Source organism: Bombus pascuorum, chromosome 9 (assembly GCF_905332965.1).
Source record: "Bombus pascuorum chromosome 9, iyBomPasc1.1, whole genome shotgun sequence".
Classification (NCBI taxonomy): Eukaryota; Metazoa; Arthropoda; class Insecta; order Hymenoptera; family Apidae; genus Bombus; species Bombus pascuorum.
In genome coordinates, this window is record NC_083496.1 from 1,534,668 (window position 1) to 1,558,522 (window position 23,855).

The 23,855-nt window shown below is 39.7% G+C and overlaps 1 protein-coding gene across 3 annotated transcripts in view; it reads left to right on the forward strand.

The window, feature by feature from the left end:
- LOC132910355 (muscle-specific protein 300 kDa) overlaps window positions 1–23,352 on the forward strand; it is an 81,054-nt gene extending 57,702 nt beyond the window's left edge. For 2 of the 3 annotated variants that reach the window (XM_060965999.1, XM_060966001.1), the window contains 5 exons: window positions 63–873; window positions 1,534–1,692; window positions 1,786–2,148; window positions 2,843–2,953; window positions 5,293–5,918. In XM_060965999.1, coding sequence (XP_060821982.1) covers window positions 63–873; window positions 1,534–1,692; window positions 1,786–2,148; window positions 2,843–2,953; window positions 5,293–5,403 — 1,555 coding nt within the window. In that variant the 3' untranslated portion in view covers window positions 5,404–5,918. Of the gene's footprint in view, window positions 1–62; window positions 874–1,533; window positions 1,693–1,785; window positions 2,149–2,842; window positions 2,954–5,292; window positions 5,919–6,262; window positions 19,865–20,988; window positions 21,094–21,245; window positions 21,552–21,999 lie in introns of those variants that run through there. The other variant, XM_060965998.1, reaches the window with a different exon arrangement.
- The last annotated feature ends 503 nt before the right edge of the window (window positions 23,353–23,855 follow it).

The following is a 23,855-nucleotide window of genomic DNA, read 5'->3' on the forward strand; positions in this document are numbered from 1 at the left end:
ATACAATTACTCTTACGCGAGGAATATCATCGGAGAATGAAAGAATTCGGTGCTCCTTGTAGGCTCATCGACTCCCTGCAGACGAAATCCAAGAAGGCGGACGAGGACTTGGAGGCGTTCGAAGGCACCGAACGTGAGATCGAGCAGCTGAGGAAGCGTTTGAACGAGGCGCGAGAACGCGCCTCGAACCTTTACGTCTTCGGTCCGGATCAGGACGCGATCGAGGAGGAGCTTGACGAGCTACGCTGGGCTGTCGAGCAGCTCCTCGACAGCACGAAAAAGTTCTCAGGAAGCACTAAGGCGCGGTACCAAGCTAGCCAGCAGCTGGTCCCTAGTGATCTTGCTCAACACCTGACAGCCCTTGAACTTTGCGCTGAAGCGACGGCGCAAGCGATGGAGGAGAAACAGAGGGAACAGAAACGGGCTAGAACCGTCAGGTCGGATTACTTAACCGATCTCGACGAGGTTCAAACGTGGATCAGACAAGCTGAATTGAAGGTTCAAGACAGATCCGTCGAGCCTACCCCTCTAAAGGAACAATTGAAACAGGTGCAAGACGAGTTGGGCACGATCACCGACAAGCTCGAACGATTAACGAGAAACGGCCGTACCATTGCGGAGAATACGAGGGACGATACTGAGAAACAGTTGATCGACAGCACCGTTCACAATGTCACTGAACAGTTGAACCAAGTTAGGAACTGGCTGGACGAGAGGAAGCAAGTGGTAGCTGATACCATTGACGCTTGGCAGAGATTTTTGACGTTGTACGAGGCCGTTAAGGCATGGACCGAAGAAAAGAGACAGTTCCTAGTCGAGCCATTGAAGCTCAGCACCCTTGTGCAGGCTAGGCAAAGGCTGCACGAGTATTCGGTACGTCCGAAACATGTCTATCGAACCGTGATCCTCTCGACTAGTGGAGAAAGCCAGGAGAACGTGGGTTTCTGAAGTTAGAATTTATTTTCCGTTCTTTCTTGGGATTGACCTTTGTTCGGTCCCTTCGTCTGGTTTTGTTGCATAGAAGCATCCCTTAAATGTTCTACTATCTATCGTCGAACAGTTGATATACGCGCAATGGTTACAAGGAACGTTGATACACCACTGCATTTAGTGTATTTAAATACTAATTAATTAGGTCCAAGTATATTAAATTTCGTATTATTTAGTAGTACCTTTGCATAACTACAAAGGTTTCATATTACTGGAAATAAAATTTAGATACGCTTCGTTGAAAAATGTACTTTTTGTAGTCATTGTAAATGACCACGATCACTGCTATATTACTGTAATGTTCAATTCTTGAAAAAGCAATATTTCAAAATTATAACTTCGGAGTGTAATTCCCATTGGACGCTACATACAACCGGAAAGCTTCGATTGTAACAGCGATGCAGACTATACGTGCTATGCAGACCTAGAGTTCTTCGAAAACACACGTTCCTTTGCGTTTCATTCCACGAATGGAGAAATCACGGTTCATCTTTCTGTCAACCGTTCGTTCTATTAATCTTCGTATTCGGGGTGGGTTTGCAGACAGCCGTAAAAAGCTGCAAACAGATCAACAAGAATCTCAGTGATATGGGTAAGGAGCTGGAGAGTATCGGTCAGGTTTGCAGCGTGGGCGACTTGCCCGAGAAACTACTCGAAGCTGAAGAAGCTAAAGTCCAAGTAGAGGGTCAACTGTTGGAAAGGGTTGGTTTTTCTCGATCGATCAGCGAATTTTATTTAGTTAGGGGTGGAAAGAAAGTGCGTAAGATGAACATCGTTTCAAACTGTTCGTTTCAGAACGCGCTGCTGCAAGAAACTAGCGAAGAATGGGAGCAGTGCGAGCGAAAGATGAAGGAAGTGAGAACGTGGATCGAGAAAGCGAAACAGAGTCTCGAGTCGCCGCAGAACAAAAAGAAACCATTACGGGATCAACATAGTATAAGGGAAAAAATGCTGAGCGATATCGCGATACAGAAAACGAAAATTGGTATGTCGATGGAGAAACTTCAGGTTCACTTCCGATCTGGGATTGGTGGCGATAGTCGAATCGGCGAAACGGTTGACGAGCTGTTGGCCGAGCTAGACAATCTCAATACCAATGTGAGAGAACAGACTACGGCATTAGAGGCTTGTCTAGCTCAGATTGATCAATATCAACAGGTTAGAATTGCTCAGAGGATTGTTTCCTTTTTTTTTCTTTTTTTTTTTTCGTTGCTCTAGACTGGAGCTGTATTCTTTTGAAACTTGATTGCTGATCCGGTTAGAATTTTAGGGAATAGGAAATTAGCTTCATAAGTTTAATCGGAATATAGAGAGTTTTGTCGCAGTTTGAAGTAAGTCGAACAGGATTAAGATAAATAGAAAAAATAATGGTGGTGAAGCGGTTAAAGGGTATAGCAAACCTTATTTTTCTAACGCGTTACCTTCTTACATAGATGATGCTTCGGGGTGCATAGTTGCATTTGTTGCACTATGGAAAATTCGATTACACTCTGTTCAGGTGCATCGATGCCCTTGTAGAAGAAAGATGTAATTGCAAGCATATTGCTATCAGGAGAATGTAAATACCTGTATAAAAGGATTGTACAGTCGCAATTTACAGGTGCATTGCTGCGCCGATGAAGAATTGCGTATAATTCCTTCGGATATATCCTACGAAAAGGTGAAACTTCAAAGAAATAAATGTGCTATACCATTGAACTATCTTCAACACTATTCCCTCATCTACAATTATAAAAAAAAGATTACCTGTAAACGTAGAATCATAGTACCGGGTTTTCTAGAAATAAAGAGGATCAGCAATCGTTTCAATGACGTCCAAAAGAATACGGCTGACGTCCGTTTGTCGTTCTAGGAGATACAACAGTTGAGGCAACAGATTATGCAGGTGGAGCAGCAACTGAGGACAATACTGAGCCCAACGTATCTGTCCGCCGATAAGGAGAAGGCGTTACAGGAGCAACAGGTAGGTTTGTCTTGATCCCACCTTTTTACCACCTGCACAAGTGCGCTAAAGCAGCAAGTTGATTTTTTGCATCTGCTCGATACCAACTGAAGACCACCACCAGGATAATAATCGCGTACTTTTCGAATCTCTCCCTTGAAACGAGTTGTTTCTTCTTTACTTTTTTTTTTTTTTTTTATTCGTATATGTATTAAATTCGTGGTCGGGGGTAGTTTTTTCATCGATAAATCACGGACTTCTCTCTGGCATCTGCTCTCGAGACACCATGCCTGCTCTCAAAATATTAATTTCTCAAGTGACTAACAATTAACCGTCGATCGAGCCAACATTAATTCCTTAACCGCGTCAGGGTAAAATAAGATTTTTATTGGCTACGGATATTTGCGAAGAGATTTACAGTTCCATGTATATTTTCATTTCTGTTATCTAAATACAGTTAATAGATTAACGCGAAGTAGCCAATATAAATTTGTAACATCCATATCAGAATTATACCAATCAGAATTTGGAAACATTTTGATAATCCATTCTGAAGAGACAGAGGTCGACGTACCTTTTTCTGATTATAATTTCAATCAAGGTGTTTCCGTTTAAATTTCTCCATGCCAATATCCTTATTTTCATTTCATACGCATCATTAGAATTATTTTTCCTTCCTCTCCAAAGCTTTTCTCAAACAATTCACCGACGCTTAACAATATAACATCTGGTAATAACATGAAACATATATAACAATCGCTAAACATCTATTCACATCTTTCTCTGACTTTCTTTAACTCTGTCTCTCTGTCTCTCTCTCTCTCTCTCTTCTTACTACTTCTTTACATCTTTCTCTAAAAAATAAGTTAATCTCTAATAACATCATGCTGATTCCATTGTAACAAAAAATGCGAATTTATATAGAAAGAAAAAGATAATCCACGCGCTCTCGTTGAAATTTTATTACAACAAAATTGATCGTCCTTTCGTCAAGATAACGATCGAACGATCAAAATCGAGTTCGTGTATTCGCACGCTTAATCATCGTGGTGGTACATCTGTTACGCGGTATTGGTTGGTATCATGCTCTTGACTAAAGTTTTATCTCACCTGTTCTTTTTGTAACTGAGAGATCAATCGGTCATACATCACTGTTCACGCACGTCTCTGCGTTTATTCGTCTGTTTCTCTACTTTCTATTCGTATCTCATGATCCATGTATACATCACCATACTCTTAATGACACACCTATATGTTGTTTCGTGATGGGGTTTACTTGATTTTGCTTGTTTTCTCTTTTCTTTGTATAACGTCACGTGTTTCTATCTTATTTGTACTTTTCTTTTCTCGCCGTCTCTCACTTGTCTATACTATCTATGTATCAATGAGTGTTACAAGAATAACGCAATTCTGAATCTTTTCGAATTGCACCGCACTCTATATATATATTACATATATATATACATGTATATATATATATTTATATCCATAGAGTAAATAGAATACGAAGGAAAAATTGTAATAGTCGCACAAAGATATGTAAAAGTCGCATCAGTATGTGTAAAAAAACGAAACGAACGATTGTCTTGCAACGTTTCGTCCACCACACACAGAAATGTCTGTTTCACACACCGTTTCACAGTAGGCTTTTTCGATCGAGTTTCTGTCGTTCACGAAAGTAGCGCTCAGCTGAACTTGTACGTTACGTTACGATTTGAATGTATACGCAACGCGAGCGTTCGTCCTGTCGTGTCGAGAAACGCGAAGATCGACGACGAACACGATCTATACGCGAAAAGAAAGATGTATTACGCAAGAAAATCAAGTGACCTCCAAAACGCGCGCCGAGACTTGTGAGAACATAGCGAACACAAGTCAACGCTCCGAAAGACCAGTCGAACTTACCTCGATAATTTCTCTTATGTTCATTCGTTTCATTTCTCTTTCCGGTTCTTTTTCATTTAACTTCACATTGTGTTCGCTCTTTTTTCTTGTTTAACTTGTCTTTAATCCATCGCATCGGCTATTTGATTTACGAACATTTTGTTTGCTGTACCTTTTCCCGCCTCTCCTATAAAAATACAAAAATCCATCCACCGTTTCACGTCCCACGTCCCACCTTCTTCGTTTCGTTTCTGACCATCGTTTCTGCTTCGCCATCGTCGTCTTTTGGGGTTCTGCGGCGTCTACACGATTATTAATCGTCTCAATTACTCTCCTTTGTTCTCACCTTTCTTTGGTTTCTCGGATCTCTGTCTCTCTTCTCTTTCGATCGAAATTTTGTTCACGATTTTTCCGTCCATCTCGCTCGATCGCTCGGCGTGTTGTTGTTTCTTCGTTTGCTCTGTTCGTTCGTGTAGATCTGTCGGGAGAAGATCAAGTCGTTGCAGAGCAAAATCCAGGCGCGTACCGAGAGATCGAAGATCCTCGTGCAACGCGGCAAGCCTGATCCAGAACCGTTAGATCCATGACCAGTTTGGTCGTTTACAGTCGATTGAGATCATCCAACGTTCTCGCGATTCTACGTGATCACGATTTTCACAGCCATTAGTGTCGTTCCTCGCGTTCTTTTCTCACCCGGTTCTATTCCGCGCACTATATCCGGAGCGAAGAGTACGTCGACACGAAAATGGCGACAGAATCGAAGAGATTCGAATTCTTCGAGTTTCAAAGAATCCTGAAGTCTTCGACCTATCGTGTAAAACTGTCGACGTTCGTCCTCGTCCACGGAATGGAAACCGATCGATTTTTAATACCTCAGGATCTTTTTTAGCGAACTTTATATTATATATATGAATGTATGTATGTATACGTATATTGTCTATATTACATTATATCGAGCAAACTTTTCCTAAAACGTGTTATTCGTTCAGGCATAGAGAGCAGAGTTGCGTTCATATAAAAGAAAAAAAAAAAAAAAGTAACAAAACCAATTTACCAGTATACTGTTTTAAAAGAGAGAATAAAGAGCCTTCTTTATCGCCAAGCAATCTTGTATTTCTTCGCGAGCTACACCACCGCTGATCATAACGTTAATCTAGCATACACGCATATAATACTAAAACTCTCCGACAAAAGGGAATTCTAATCTTCCAACAGCCCCTTAATCGCGCCCCTGACCACATTATTTAACAAAGAACCACCCCGATCTCCCATTATTTCCATACCGACTTTAACATCTTATCTGGTTCACCCCTGCCACGAAAATCAAACAAACAAAAAAATGCAAAACAACACAAAAAAAAAACAAAAATAGAAAAATCTCCCAGAAAAATTGACGTATGTGTATTCCATTGTTGTGCCTTGGCTGTTCCTCCGTGGCGGATAAAGCAGAGCCTGCAGCAAAGGATGGACGATTGGAAGCAACGCGTGAAGATAGTGCTGGATCAAATATACGCCGTGGACCCGTACTATGTACAGAGCAACGAGACGAGGATCGTCAATCAGATCTCGTACGCGGACATCGCCGCGGGTCGGACAAGTCCGAGCTCCAGGGGTTCTAGCCCCTTTAGAAATCCCCGAGACGAGGTTTCTTCGGTCCCCCTCTCGATTCAAGTGCTCAAACCTACCGTGCAACTGTCAAGAACAGTGGAAGCCCAGAAGCAACCTGTTATCGAACCAACTGGCGACAATACTCCACCAAATGCTGCGATAGCGGAGACGAAGATGAAAGAAGAACAGGCAAGACCCGAAGAGCAGAGCGAACAGAAGGAGCCTGAAGTAAGAACCGAGGTTAGAAGACGCGTCTCTAAAGTAGATTCAGTGGACTCTAGATTGAGAAATCAGTCTAGAAGATCTGGTTCCGTGCGAAAGGACGTTCGCGGACCTATCAAGGAATCTCCCGAAAGAAATTCGTCCGCGGAGGCTGACAATGAAATTTCTGGATCAGACACTTCTAGATCGGTAGTGGAACAGAGGAAGGAACAGTTTGTACTTAAGAATACACTGGCTCCTAAGGTGGAGAGAAGAGGAAGGTCTGCCAGTCCCATTTGGATGCCTGGATCAACTACCTACGCGGATATTCTTCGTGGAAACAGACAGAATTCTCGCAGCCCTTCGGTCGAGACTGGCAAAGATGCTCACGTAGTTGGTAGAGAAGTCGGAGAGACCGTGGTCGAGGAATCTTGCGTGGAAACTGTTCGGACGGAGAAGATGGAATTCGAGGTGCCCAAAGTTGAAGTAGAGGAAGGGGCAACGGCTGAAAATGCTTTTATGGAACAACCAAGCGAAGACGCAGCAGTGGAGAGCTATCAACAGCAGCCTGCCGAGGTCGTGCACGAAGTTGTACCTGAAGTCGAGTCTCCTGTAAAAACTTCTGAGGAACCGAGCGAAGCTCAAACCAGTTGGACGGACGAAAGCATGGACGAGTACGTTTTATTGAATGAGAAAAGTTACGAAAATGTTGCAAGACCGCCAGTTACAACGCAACAAGTTCCAGAGGTCTACAACTATATTCATCCGGCTATTCCTGAATTGGTTGGTTTCATCGGGTCTCAGATCGCCTATCCAGTAAGTTCCTACGTCTACATGCCAGCTGCACCGCCTCAGCAAATGGCTCTTCCTCATTACACCGAAAGTCAGATAGCCTTTCCATCGGAGCCGTACGTGGCACAGGCTAGCTACATCCCTGAACCAGAGATTTATCAGCAAAATCAGTTGCAGAAACATCCGCAAAGGCATCCGCATCAAACCAAATTCAAGATCCCTCCAAAGACTGCTCCTGTAGTTGTACAGAACGTTGAAGAGAAGTGTTTACCTTCGAGAGCTCAACAACCTGTGGATGTTGAGCCTGTCGTTCAGTCAAATATTCAAGCTGCTGTTCAAGCTGCTGCTCAACCTGCTGTTCAACCTGCTGTTCAAGCTGCTGTTCAACCTGCTGTTCAACCTGCTATTCAAGCGGAAGAAGTTTCTGAACCAGAAAAACCAGTAGAACCAGAACAGTCTGTGCAGCAGACAATCGAGCAACCTGTACAACAAGTTTCTACGTCACTTGCAGAAAGTACGCCTATTAGGACGAAAAGTACTACCTCAAGCGAGAGCAAGACATTCTCGTACGCGCAGATTTTATCACAGGGTCTCAGTTCTAAACCGACATCGACTACAAGTGTTCAATCCTCGACAACGACGACTTTAATCTCAAAACAGACGAAAGAGCGTTCGCGCTCGCCAGTAAACTCGGCGACATCCTCTGTGCACGAGTCGAGTCCTCCTCAGGAAGCCAGACAGACTCGAGAATCGACCGTAGGCAAGTCAGGAAGTACGTGGGATATATCGAGGAGAAGGGAGACGAGAAAGACTCACCAGGAGTCGCCGAAGACGAAAATTCCTGAGAAGAGAGCTCGCAGAGGACCAGAGCAACCAAAGGCTTCGGAAGTATTTCAGAAACCTCAGAAAGAGAAGATCAGGACCAATACGGAACAACAGAAACAGGTATTCGAATTGAAAGATGAAATTGTGGAAGATTTGACGGTTTCTCCGAAGGTAACTCCGAAGAGTGTCAAGGTTGAGATTAGAAAGGAACAAGTGGACGATGTTAAAGCAGAAAAGAGGATAGATGCTGAAGAAACGAAAAAGGTGGAAGATCACAAGCAGGATGAAAAGGATGTTCAGGAGGAGAAGGAGGTTGATGTTCAACAGAGGAGCAGGTCTCAGGAGAAGAAACGAAAGGCGAAGAAGAAGAAGCCGGAGAAGGTGGACGACGAGATAGAGAAGGCCCTGAAGGAGATCGAGGATATGGATAAGCATAAAAAGAGGGATAAGTCGAGGGAACAGGCTAAGAAAGATACGGTTCAAGCTACGGTGGAAAAACCCAAAGAGGAGAGCGAAAAGAAGAACGTGAAATCTAATGAGAGGAAGAAACAGGGTAAATCGAAGATGGAGAAGATTAAAGATGAATCGGAGACTGGAGTAGGTCAGTCTAACGCGAAAGAACAGGTTAAATCGAAGGACGATGCGAAAGAGAACAAGGAGGAGAAAGATTCTGGGAAAAAGACCGCGAAGGATGACGTTAAAGCTTCTGAAGAGAAAGCAACGAAGGTTGAAAGTCGAAAGAACGAACCTGAGAAGAGATCTGATGTGAAGATCGATTCGAGTGAAACGAAGAAAGTGGACGCGAAGGAAGAGAAACCGTGGAAAAAGAAGCAAAAGGGTAAGGAACAAGCTGGTGCAGCGAAGGACAAATCTAATAAAGATACCAAACCCGCGAAGGTTGACGCGGAGTCGGAGCAAATCAAGAAGACAACTGACGAAGATAAAGTAGAAACTCTGAAACAGAAACACGTAAAACTAGATTCGGTTGAAAGTGTTCAAAATTTGGAGCAGATAAAGAAAGAAGACACAAAGGTTACGAAGCCTGTAAAATCAGATAAAACGGCCGAAACTAAAGTTGAATCTAGGAGCAAAGTGCAAAGCGAGCCTAAAGAGAAAGAGCCGATGAAAGAACAGGAGAAGTCGAAAAAGAATAAGAAACAGAAACAAGGCAACGACCAGGAGACTTCTAAAGTCCAGACACCGAAGAAACAGAGCCAACAGAGAGAAGACAAGAAAGCAGAACAGTCGAAACAAAAGAAATCTGAAGAGAAATCAGAAGTGACGAAAGATGTGAAATTGGATGAAAAGGAAGAAGTTGGAGCAGAAGTTAATGTGAAAACTCCAAAAGACGATAAAGATAAGAAAGCGGCTGAGGAAGAGAAAGGGAAGGAGGATGATACAAAAGAACAGAAGAAGAAGGGTACGGTATCGGAAATAGAACCGAAAGCAGTAGAAGTAGAACAGAAGAAAGTAGAACAGAAAGTAGAAAGAAAGAAAAGACAAAAGAAGTCAAAGTCACCGACGAAAGCAAAGAAAGAAGAAGATTCAAAGTCTGCGTTGCCTGTGGAAGAAAAGGAGAAACCTAAAGAAAATGAAGTAGTAGAAGCGGCTAAATTAGAAGAAAAAAATAGTAAAATTGATAACGATGGCAAACTGATATCTATAGAAGAAACGAGAATTACCGGAATTGAAGAAAAGATTACCGCGATCCAGAAGGAAGAAAATATTGTTAGCGTAACAGAGAAGATTGAAGCACAACCTAATATCGAAAAGAGTATTACTGGAGAAAAATCTACAGAATGCGTCGAAATATTTATAGACAAAAAGACGGAAGAAACTGTAAAGAAACCAGAAGAACCTGAGATAGTTGAAACTAGTGACGTGAAAAAGGAAGAAGGAATTCTTCTGCCTGAATTACCAAAAACCGATACACCCGAAATCCAAGAAGTTCCAGGAACACCATCAAAGTCCAAGAAAGGGAAATCAAAGGAAAAAGCTGTCACCGAAAATACCACACCCACTTCCGCGGTCGAGTCCAAGGAAGAACCCAAATCCAGTCAACCAAGCACACCGAAGTCTGACAAGAGAAAGAAAAAGAAACAGGACAGTAAAGACAAAATCGTGGTCGAACCTCCACAACCAGAACAAACGATAATCACTGAGAAACCTAGCACAGACACGAAACCAATCGAAGAATCTGAAAAATCAACGGAAGCACCATCATTAAAACTCGTAACTCCACCGATAGAGTCTCGGGATAAAAAGCAAGGCCACGTTAAAAAACCAATTGAGATCGAGAAAATTTCAGTGACAAAGTCTGACGATTCAGAATCTCGCTCGCAAGAACTGATTGAAAATCCAAGTACAGAAGAAGATTCTCTTCTTTCAAAGAACGAGAAAACTGCAAACGTTTCAGCCACTGTTTCACCAACCACAGAATCATCTTCATTAGGGAAATCGTCGTTGGTCGAAAAGACGATTACCACGGTGACTAGCAGCGTGCCTGAACCTGTCGAAACGAAGCCATCGATCGAAAAAATCGTAGAGAACTTAGAAAGTATTCCCTCATCCAAGGTCGTAGGCTCCAAACCCACCGAATTAATCACCCTGCGTCCTGAAACAGTAGAAAGTAGCCTAACAACCACCGAATATGCTAGGGTATCGGATGATTCAGCTGTTGGTATCCCCTGGAAAGCGTTAGATACGTTAGCAGACGTTGACAAATCAATTTCCGATTACACGGTATATCTTGACGATCTTGTTAAAGACGATCAGCCGATTCTGTTCGGTAGCGTTCAGGATAGGAGGAGAGGTCGTTCTGGAACTCCGAAATCTGTAGGAAGCGCGAGAGACGAGAGGGAGTTGGATAATTTCGAGAAAGAACAGGACGCGAAGGTTTTGCAGGATAAATCTAAGCACGAAGTTGAGGGTAAAAAGGATAGGATGAGGGTTAAGGAGGAAGTTGAGATTGTCGGAGAAACTGCAAGTGTAGCATCGAAAGATTCAGGTGAGTTAGTGATAGAGAGTGAAGGTGAAATTGCGCAAGAGAAAGGAAGGATGGGTACGGGACCGGAAGGGTCTTCTTCTGATATTGAACAGGGACAGGGAAAAGGAACGGGCATGATGTCGTTAGAATTGGAATTAAACACTCGTGAAGTAAGTACTCTTCCTACTCGTGTAAGACATATGACACCTGGTACAAGATATATTCCCGAACTTGTAACTGTTCCTGCTGACGATCCTAAGCCTGAAACGGAAAATATTGAAGATAAAACAAGTACGGTCGAAAAGAAGGTAGGAGACGTTGAGGAACGTCGTGAAGTTGATGATTCTAAATCTAGAACGGAAGAAGTTAAAGAAAAAGCAGCTCTACCTGAAGAGAAGATAGTAGACTCTGAAAAACAAGAAGTCTCTATTAAGGATGAAGATTCTAAACCTGAAAAGCAAAAGATAGAAGATAAATCAAGCCAGATCGAAATACAGGTTGCAGAAACTAAAAAACAAGTAAAAGTTAAAGGTGAAAATTCTAAACATGAAAAGCAAAAGGTTGAAGATAAACCAGGCCAGAGTGAAACACAGGTTCAAGAGTCTAAAATACAAGTAGAAGTTTCTGATAAAGGTGAAGATCCTAAACCTGAAAAGCAAAAGGTTGAAGATAAACCAACTCAGATTAAGACACAAGTTGCAGACTCTAAAAAGCAAGTAGAAGTTTCTGTTAAAGGTGAAGATTCTAAATCTGAAAAACAAAAGATTGAAAATAAACCAACTCAGATTAAGACACAAGTTGTAGACTCTAAAAAGCAAGTAGAAGTTTCTGTTAAAGGTGAAGATTCTAAATCTGAAAAACAAAAGGTTGAAGATAAACCAAGCAAGACTGAAACACAGATTGCAGAGTCTAAAAAACAAGTAGATGTTTCTGTTAAACGCGAAGATTCTAAATCTGAAAAACAAAAGGTTGAAGATAAACCAACTCAGATTAAGACACAAGTTGCAGACTCTAAAAAACAAGTAGATGTTTCTGTTAAACGCGAAGATTCTAAATCTGAAAAACAAAAGGTTGAAGATAAACCAAGCAAGACTGAAACACAGATTGCAGAGTCTAAAAAACAAGTAGATGTTTCTGTTAAACGCGAAGATTCTAAATCTGAAAAACAAAAGATTGAAAATAAACCAACTCAAATTAAGACACAAGTTGCAGACTCTAAAAAGCAAGTGGAAGTTTCTGTTAAAGGTGAAGATTCTAAATCTGAAAAACAAAAGGTTGAAGATAAACCAAGCAAGACTGAAACACAGATTGCAGAGTCTAAAAAACAAGTAGATGTTTCTGTTAAAGGTGAAGATTCTAAATCTGAGAAACAAAAGATTGAAAATAAACCAACTCAAATTAAGACACAAGTTGCAGACTCTAAAAAGCAAGTGGAAGTTTCTGTTAAAGGTGAAGATTCTAAATCTGAAAAACAAAAGGTTGAAGATAAACCAAGCAAGACTGAAACACAGATTGCAGAGTCTAAAAAACAAGTAGATGTTTCTGTTAAAGGTGAAGATTCTAAATCTGAAAAACAAAAGATTGAAAATAAACCAACTCAGATTAAGACACAAGTTGCAGACTCTAAAAAGCAAGTAGAAGTTTCTGTTAAAGGTGAAGATTCTAAATCTGAAAAACAAAAGATTGACAATAAACCAACTCAGATTAAGACACAAGTTGCAGACTCTATCAAGCAAGTAGAAGTTTCTGTTAAAGGTGAAGATTCTAAATCTGAAAAAGAAAAGATTGAAAATAAACCAACTCAGATTAAGACACAAGTTGCAGACTCTAAAAAGCAAGTAGAAGTTTCTGTTAAAGGTGAAGATTCTAAACCTGAAAAGCAAAAGGTTGAAGATAAACCAAGCAAGACAGACACACAGATTGCAGAGTCTAAAAAACAAGTAGATGTTTCTGTTAAAGGTGAAGATTCTAAAACAGAAAAGCAAGAGATTGAGGATGAAGCGAGTCAGAAGACTCAAGTTGCAGAGTCAATAAAACAAGTAGAAGTTCCTACTAAAGCTAAAGAGTCTAAACCTATCATAAAAGAAATTTACCCATGTTACTTTACAGACTTGGTCAAACCCTACTGGTTCAATTATCGCCCTTACATCGAGGCAGAGGTCAATTTCCATCGGTGTTTCAAAGTGGTAAAGGTAATAGAAGAAAATGTGCCTGCTCCTGCAACTCCAAGATTAGAGAGTATCGAAAGATTTGCTCAAGAATCGATTATGAAGGAGCATAAAGAAGAAGAAGAAGAGATGTTAGAAGACACGGAGCAATCTGAAGTTGAAAGCAGAAAACTTTCACTTATCAAAGAAACTTTGAAATATCCTATTAGCACATTTTACAAAGTAGAATCCGAGTGGGTGAAATCTAAGCAGACTAAAGAGAAAGAAGATATGGCAACTCCTTTGGAGGAATCTAATCTTACCGGCGTTGAAGTTGCGAAGGAAACAATGCAAATTCAAGAAGATAAAAAACATTCCGAGGTATTAGATGCTCGAAACATTTCAGAAAATGACATTGACAAAGAGAAAACTATCGCAGAAATTACCACGGAGATTAAATCTACGGACATGATTTTGGATCAAACGGCAGCTCTTATCGAGGATGTGAATAAAGAGCTTGACATGATGAAAAAGGAGAAGGAGCAGAGTACAGTCGAGGGAAAAGTAGAAGATAGAGAGGATGGAAAAGAACCTGAGATACGGAAGAAGGAGCAGCAAGTATCTGATAAGAAGCCGAAAGAGAAATCGAAGAAAGAAAAGCAGCCGAAAGATGAGAAGTCAAAGTCTAAGAAAGAAGAAAAGAAGGAAATAACATCACCGGTAAAAGAACCTGAAGTAGTCGAAAAGAACGATATTACAGAATTAACCAAGGCTGTGGAACAACTTACTATGATTATCAATGAAGAAACTAAAGAAGCTTCATTGGCATTCAAACAAACTGAAGAAGTTGAGAAGGAAGATATTGCGATTGTACAGGGGACAGAGTTGGCACAGACAACGGAACAACTTGTCACAAAAATAGACGAACCTTCAGTTCAAATTATCGATCGAAAAGAAGAAGAGAAGATAGAAAAGAATGTTACAGAAGAAGAACCATTAATCACATTAGAACCAAAAATTGAAGAAGTAATAAAACCTGCAATCGAATCTTCTGAAGTAGAGAAAGTAAAAGAAGAAACGAAATTAGAAAAAGATAAGAAGGAACATGAGAAACAGGATGAAAAGAAAGAAATTGTTCCAGAACCTCAGATCTTAATTGAAGAGAAAATTGAGAAGGAAAGTGAGAAGGTTGAAAAGCCTGTTTCTGGAAAGAAGAAAGTTTCTAAAGAACCTAAAAAGAAAGATGTTAAAGAGATAACAAGAGAAGAAAAGTTAAGCACAGAAGAAAAAGCCTTGCCGCAAGAATCTATTAGTGTCGTGACTGAATCAACAGCAACTGAAAAATCAATAAGTGACAAAGTACCAGAGATAAAAGATTCGAACGCACCTGAATCTCCAGCGATAGAAAGCAAAACTAAACCCTTGGATAAGCCTAGGAAAGAAGAAGGAAAGGCAAAGTCAGGAAAACAGAAACAGCCTAAAGAAAAGTCTGATATTAAAGCTACGTCTACCCCAGAGAAAGATGCAAAGAAACAAGAAGAACAGGAAATTGTTTCACCAGATTCGAAGAAGAAACGTGATGGAAAATCGAAAAAGGCAAATGAAATCCCAGCAGTGGTTCCTCAAGAAACACCGACTGAAGCTCCTTTGGAAGAAACTAAGAAAGAAGAATCTCAATCAGAAATAAAGGAAATATCTAAGGAAGAAAATCAACCGGTATGCGCCAAATCGTGGGCATCTGTTGTTGGTATGAAAGGAACAAGCAATCTTCCTGCGGAAAATGTACAAACTGTGACAGTAACTCCTCAAGAATCGATAACTGGAACATCAGAATTAGGGAAAGTAGCACAGATAACAGAAACTGTGCCTGAAGAACCACAAAGTCCACAAACGCAGCATAAGAAACATCAAAAGAAGAAAGAAAAGATTGTTACCGAAGCGAAAGTGTCTTCTGTCGATACTGAAACTGAGAAGGAAAATATGAAGTCTGTTATTCCTGAGAAAGTTGAAGAATTAGAATTCAATATGAAAGATTCCAACAAATCATACGCTCAAGTAGCAGCTTCCAGCAAAGGAACTTCTCCACAATCGAATCAAGAAGATGCTGTGTTACTTAAACCGATTCCTCTTATTCCTGATCAAAGCTTGGATAAACTAATGGAAGTCGAAACAATTACAACTGAAAAATCATTAACAATCGCAGAAACTCCAGAGGCTGAAAAAGAAACATCCAAACCTGATGAAATAGCAACAAATGAAAAGTTCAACGAATTAATTACTGAACAAGACGTTTTCAAAATGGAGTCACCTTCGTGGGCGGAAGAAATTGAAAAAGAAGCAATGGTGGAAGAAACTAGTTCCATGTCGCCAATTCCAAGCGCGATAGTAGTCGAGACGCCACAGAAAATGAAGGATTCGTGGGCTACTATTGTTAGTAAACACGCGGAACCGCTGGAACCAATTTCATCACCCACTAGCGAAAAGATTATGATGAAAAAACAACAAACTACCGAACAAAATATAAATCCCCAAATACAAATCCATGTGGAAGAGGCTCCAGAGCCGGTATCAATTGAAGAAGTGGTTGAAATCGACGAACAAGGTTTTATGGAATTCGTAAATCGAAAAGAACTGCGATCTAGACGATCGAGATCGCGATCCAGAAGCATCAGACGAGACGAACCAAATTCGAGACAGTCGAGTGATAAGGCTATAGTTCCTGAAGAAATTTTAGCAGAAGAACAGAAACAGATGGGCGCGCAAAAAGTGGAGGAACAGAAGAAAAAGGATGGAAACAAAGGAAAGGAGGGAAAATCGAAGAAAAAGAAAGGTGAAGCAAAATCGAGCAGTGCAGATCGCAATCAGGTGACAAAGGATGAACAGGAAAAGGATAGAGAAAACCTTCAGAAAGAAAAAGATAAAGAAAAGACGAGTAAGATTGAGGAAAAGGATGTGAAGAAGGTGGAGAAAGAAAGAATAGAGCCATTAGTCGAAGAGAAGACACAGAAACAGGCAGAAAAGAAAGATACTAAGCAACATGAGGGCAAATCGAAGACGAAAGAAGTTAATTTGAGCCAAGAAAGCAAAGAAAAGGCAGGAGAGAAAATTGAAGAAAAGCTTGATGAGAAAGTGAAAGAAGTAGAGGTTGTGAAGCCTGAAACTCCGGAAGTAGATAAAGTAATCGAAATGGATAAACAGAATTCTAAATCAGCAGATAAGTGGAGAAAAGCAGAAACGAAGGAACAATCTATCGCTGCTTCGAAAAAGAGTAAGAAATCAAAGAGAGGAAAATCTGATAAGGACCAACCCAAAGAAGAACTAGAACATAAAGAACAAATCAAACAGCCGGGTGTTGTTCAGGTAACAGAAATACAACTGAAATCGGAAGTTGTGAAAGAACCAGAAACTAAAGAAGTTAAAGAAATTCAAGAAGTATCAGCAATTACAAAATCTGAAGCTGAAAGTAAACCTGAGATTGTCGAAGAAATTAAATCTGAAAAGTCAACGTCTCCAAGAAAACGCAAAGGAAAATCTAAAGAAAAGAAAGTAGAGACAGTATCAGGAATTAGCGAAACATCAATTGAAGAAAAGAAGGTACCTGAATCTAAAATTAAAGAAGAAATACCAGCGAAAGAAACAAAGGTTCAAGAAATTCAAGAAATTGAAGAAGAAGTAAAAATTACAAAACCTGAAAAATCAACGCCCACAAAGAAGCATAAAGAAAAATCTGAAGAAAAGAAAGTAGAAACGATACCAGAACGAATCACTGAAACATCAGCTGATGAGAAGAAAGTATCTGAACTTGAGATCGAAGAAATGTCGGTAGAAAAAGTAAAGGAAGAAGTAAGAGAAAGTGAAGCAAGTCAAAAGAAAGAAGTTGATTCTAAAGCAGATGTTACTGAAGAGAAAAAAGAAGTATCTGCAAAGGAAGGAGCTCAGGAGAAACATCAAGAAGAACCAATTAAGTCCCCGCAAACACCTGTTGCAGAAATGATTGTAGACGCTAAAACAGAAACAGCAGAGGTAACAGACGAAGCTCACGCAGACAAAAAGTTGAAACTTTCGAAGAAGGAGAAACGAAAGCAAAAGAAGAAAGAAAAATCAACTACACGAGCAACCAGCGAAGAAAGATTAGAAAAGGAAACATCCGAGACGTTTGTTCCAGAAAAGAAAGAAGAAACAACAACCCTGGAAGAAATAAAACCAGAAGAAGTAACTATTTCACCTGATGAAACCAATCAAGAAAAAGAACTTAATGAAAAACTCCAAGAAATTAAGAAATTGAGCGCAATCACCCCTGAGGTGATTCCTGATGAAATAAAGCTTGTTCCAGAAACTATGCTTAAACCGACAATTAAGGAAAAGACAAAACCAACTAAAGAGCAAGCAAAACTTCTGAAACCAACTGAAGAAAAGGAAAAAGTTTCAGAAGAAATAGAAAACTTTGCTGAAGACAAAATGAAGACACCTAAACTAGTTACAGATAAATCTGAAACGCCCAAACTAGAGATAGATAAATCTGAAATACCTAAACCAGAGACAGATAAAGCTGAAACATTTAAACCGGATAAAACTGAAACACCCGGACCAGTGACGGATGAAACTGAAAAAGACATAAAGCAGAAAGAAGAACCAACGTCAGCTTCGAAAGAGAAATCAAAACGTAAGAACAAACAGGCGAAGAAAGGTAGACGCGAAGAACAAGAAGCAGCAACGAAGTCTACGGATGAAGAACTTCAATCGCCAAAGGATGAGAAAGAAATTGAAATATTAAGCACAGGTTCTACTATTCCATCAACTCCAGAAACTCCAAAAGAAACAGTCGATCAAGGGAAAGACGCGACGATACCTGAAGAGAAAATAGAATCAGGTGCACAATTGAATAAGTTGGAAATTGATGAACCAAGGATCGAGGAGGTTATTAAGAAAGATGAGAAAGAAGCGAAGGATGTCTTGCAGGAACAAGTTGTTTTGAAAGAAACAATTATACAAGAAAAGACAGAAATATCTGGCAAAAGCCAAGAAGAAGTCGATCGTCTACAGAAAACCGAAGAAATTCCAGAAGCTCAGCCTCCAGAAAAGAAATCTACGAAAGAAGAAAAATCTAAAACGAAGAAAATTAAAGATAAGAGACAGGAAGAGACAACTAAAAATGTCGAGCAAAAGATATCTGAAGAGGAAGCAGTAATTTCCAAAGAGGAAATGCCAGTCAAAGTTTCTGAAGTTAAAACAGATAAAGTCGTTCCACCCGAGGCAAAACCGGAAGAAACCATTAAACCTGCTGAAATAATAGTGAATGGTAAACTAACAGAAGAAGACGACAAAACTGAGAAGGAAATAACGGAAAAGAAGACAGAAGAAATCGAAAAGGTACAATCAGGAATTGTAAAGGAACTCGAAAGTATAATCCAAGAAACCGATCAGCCTCCGCAACGAGATATATCAACAGAAAAATTATTACATAAAATTGAATCTCCCATAACCATAGAGTCGATTCAGTCTCAACTAGAAACCGAAGAAGAATTCGAAAAATGTATATCCAGTGAACCAGAAATAGAAACGGTAGATATCGTGGTGGAACCCGTGAAACCAAAAGTACAATTCTACATAGCCGACGAAATTCTGGTTCTAAGTCCGGAGAAGAAAAAACCCGTACAAACCCCCCTAATCTTAAAAACCCTGTCAGAACTCAGTAGATCCAAATTCCTTTCTCTTGATAGCGGTTTTTGGCCGGACAAACACCCCTATCACGAGGCTGAACGCTACCTGTTCGAAAATTTGGCTAACTATCCGATGGCTAACTATCTTTCCGACGATGTCAAACGCGATTCTAACGATAAAGATGATTTCGACGGGGATCAGGGCGGTGGTAATTTGAACGAACGCGGTGGTAATGGTGGTACCTTGAATTCTTATTTCATGGGTGGTCCACATACCGAACGTCTGATCGCCGATCTCCCAGGTGGTATAGGTAGCTGGAGCGATTACAGTACTTACTTGTCGAGCGAGAACGAGCAGAGAACGGACCAGTGCACCGAACTGGTTCAGGAAAAGATCGAGAATCCAATGTCAGACCCAATATATCCCTCCGATAATCTACTTTCTGAGTTATCCTCTGTCCATCTCAAGGACGAACAGTCTATTTCCAAATTCGACGAACTATCGTTGGAGTGTGACGTTCCTACAACGTCAGAAAATTCTGAAGATGTAAAATCGTTGTCACTGTCCACTGTCGAAGTATCCGCTTCTGGCGAACAACCCCTAAAACTCGATTACAAGACCGTGAACCCGGATCAACTATCAGAGTCCACTTATTCCGATCCACGTGAGTTATCCCCGACACCAGGCATCCCTGACCATGATCCAGATCCCAAGAAACATTTAGGTAGAGAAAAAGGATCGATGCAGCGGCGCACTCCAATCGTGGAGACGGAGAGAGAGATGGGGGTAACTGAAGATGAGGCTGAAAAGAGGATACGAGGGATCAAGGTGCGATCACAATACAAGCTGTGCTCGATCATCACCCAATCGAGCTTGAACGAGTTCATTATGTTTCTTGTTGTTCTTGTTACCGTTGTATTATGCGAACTCGCGTGTGGCTATATGTATTATATGTAGGACACGCGAGCTCGCATATGAGTGTGTGCGCGCGTGTGTGCTTGGTAAAGTGTTTTTTACTGTTTTCTTATGTCTTCGTTCGTTGTTGGTTTTATTCTTCTTTTTTTCAATTTTTTAACGTCTTTTTTTCTTTCTCTCTCTCTTTTTTCATTTTTTCACTTGTCTCTCGACGTGTGTATACATCGAACGTATTATACTTCTTTCTACTCGCTGACTCTGTACGTTTTCACTTTGATAGCCGCTGTTAATAGTTAATTACCACTGTTAATGCTGCTACATTGCTGTTGCTTCTCTCTATCACCATATAGATCTTTGTTTCCTTCCTTCGTTTGCATGCTATAGTTTTTTGATTTTTATTAATGCACGAGAGTAACGTTACTTGATTTTCTGGTTGCGTTGCGGTTCACGAGAACTTTTCAAAATTTATCTCGCGATAAATTCGACTTGGAAGAAAAGAACATTGACAGAAAATAATTCTTTGTGATACCGATTAACTTTATTCTTGTTCAAGGAAGCAGTTTGTAGTCACACGACACGTTACGTCGACGTATTTGATCAACAGAAATCCCTCTTAAAATATTACGTAACATGGTGTCTTTCTTTAAATCTTTTTATTTTAGCCAGCTTTCCCTCTTATAGTCCTAAGAGAGTATTTCTTAGAGTTTGTCCAATGTAAAAGATCGATGTTACACGATACTATAATAAACACGATTATTAGAGCGCCCTATAGCGTTATAACAATTTCTTGATTCTTTTATCAAATCTGCATGAATATAGCTATATCTTCTAAATTTGTTTAATCGTTAAAATAAAAAACATTGCAGCATTTTTTGATACATTTATGTGTTTTCTGTCTGTGCCCCCGTGTTACGATTTGCTACAAATTCGACGAGTTCCTCTAATCCATCGATTAACAGACTGGTATCGGACGTGCACGGCATATTTTCTTCGCCACGATCAATCTTCACGTTCATTAATACATCCCTATATTACAGGATATCATACAGGAGCGCCTAATGGTTTTACAGTTGAGTCTTTCGAACCTAAAGGGAACTTACTTGCCACGAGATAGCATAGACTCTATGCTGTCTGCAATTACGGTGAGATTATGCACAAAAAGCGATCTTATAATATTTGTCAATATCTTCCTTTCTAGAAAATTATTTTATTACATATTTATTTCAAATTTTCACAGATGTACATTCGGATGTTTCATTTATTCTGTGACTTGAACTATCGAAATAATTTTCAGAATTTACTAACGGAGCTCCAAGGATACGATGAGGAAGTGGGTCGTTTAGAAGAAGAATTGCGTAAAATTCCAGCCGATTTGGAAGCGCAGAAGCTTCTGTCGAGTCTGGAAGGAATTCAGTCTCGCATCGCCACCCTTTTATCGCAGGCGGAACAAGGGCGCGCTACTTTGGAAAGAGCGCGTGGTCAACAAGAACAACGCGGCCACGATATCCACGAATACAAGAAATTCTTGGATGAAACGGATAGCTGGCTGAAGAATATCGTAGCCGGTATGAAGCAACAACAACCGACTACCACGAACAAGGTGCGTTTATATGAAATTAAATTTATTTTCAGCCTTCGTGGGTGATGGTACGACGACACTTCGAATTGTACACAGAGAATCGAAGAATATTCACGTGTTTGCGAGCGTTTACAAAAATTCCATTGATTCTCAGTGAATGCAAATATCGTTCTAATATTTCTCGATCCTCTGATCTTTTCAAAAAATCATGCAAATCGAAATCGCTTGCATCTCATACACTCAGAATTTTCATATCACGATTCTTTATTCTTATTCCTATTGGTAAGAAAAATTCGGAAATATCGGACACGATAGTTGACCGCGATTTTTACAACGCACGGACCTGGTCGGCGATCTCGTAATCCCCCGTTTTAGAATGGCGGCGTGCACGATTTATTTTTAAACGAAACCACGATATGCGGAATCACGCATATAAAACGTCTCTCTGTGTGTCTCTGTGCCGGGACAGGCTTTACAGGACGAGCTGAGCAGTCACGCGCAACGGGTGTCGGAGCTTGAATCGTTGCCAGAAATCAGCACGCTGGCAAAGGTCCTGAAGAATGCGCTGTTGGAAGTGATGTCGCGACTGCAGCAAAGGCAGCAGGTATCCAACGTTTTCCAATGCACGGGGGCTTTCGCAAACTTCGCTGGTCTTCGCGCAACAGTCTCGTGAAATACACGATGATACAGAAACAGAGAGTTCTAGGAGTATGAAAGAAAATTGAAACGAAAAAAGAAACGAAACTAGAGTTGAATAGAATTATTTAACAAATATTCGTTACATATTACATAATACTTATTTACATTTATAGAATAGAATAGACGTAACGTCGTGAATGACTTTTCAATTTAACATATTTCATGCAACAGGATTATCGAAGCAGAGAATCGAGAAATATGAAATTAGAAATTAAAAATTGAAAAGGAATATTTAGCAAATATTTATTATATATATATTTATACATACGACTTATTTTTATTTATTATATTTATACGGACATATAAATGTAGCACCATCGATTAATTTAAAATTTAAAGATAGGTAAACTTTGGTCAAATTTCTAATCGATTTCTAGTCAAGTTCTAGTCTATTTTGGGATTGGGAATAAAATAAAAGGAATTATTCAGTCTCTTGTCGACGCAAGAGATCTACTACAAGAATAATAAGGATGTGTACAGAGTATGTATTATACATTAAGAAATGGTATACATATACATATAATACTGCCTGTATCTTATACTTTAGTAAATACATAATGGTAATAGGGTGATAGATATAGTCAAGCATGTAACATTCTTTTTGTTTCCTTTCTGCTTCTTAACGTAGTAATTCATGTTTGTCGTATCACGTATCATTTTGCACGATATTTATTAATGGGTAAATTATGACAGGATAAGGTTCTAGTACACTTGTCGTTTCATCTACTTTTATTTATCGTTATGTCATTGCGTTTATTTCTCACCTGAGCTTCACATCATATGCAACGAATATGGCGGGTTAAATATCATAGGCGTGTTAGTCGATATAATTAATAACTTCAACCACTAAAAATATATAGAATTTTTTATTATTTATGAAAAATGACTATGATTGTCAGCCCGCCATTACACCGTCATTTTACGCTCATCGCACTGTCATCGTTCACTCTTCTCACAACTTCACGGTGTATTTATTTATATATAAAGCTAGCACTTTTTACGTTTCTTTTAGCTTAAGGTAATGAATGTAATTGTATAGGTGCAGCATTTGTTTATGGAATGTTAATACAGTTACTCTGTAATTTTTTTCATGCTGTAATTAAAGTATTCTCATTAATTCCCATCTCCCCCCTTTTTTATTTATCCCTCGATATCACCAAAAAATTCTACGAGTTCTATGTACTTATGTATATGTGTATATGTAAAATAACGACAAAACGTCTTTCGTTCGCAATATTGCTATTAGAAAAGTATTAAAAATAGTGTCTTGTGAAAATTTTAATTGTTTCGCTATTCAGCATCGCTATTTTATTTTCTTATCTTTTATTTTCTTTTTTTTTAAATTAATTGCTCGACCGTAAGTTTTGATTCTCTCTTGATAGATAAATCGCCGGTTCCTTTTTTCTTTATATCGCATATACGTAGACCACTCGGCGTACCCAAAATAAACGCATTAAAATAAAGTCGGACGTGAGCTAAAAATACGACAGTGTTACGCGGAGTGTTCTTGTCTGCAGATATTCTCGTTCTTACTCCTCGATGATCATGTTTTCTAAATAATTCTTTCGTTCTCGTTTCCACCGACATCATGCAGGTGCAGCTATACCGTAATCGAAATAATCGAAG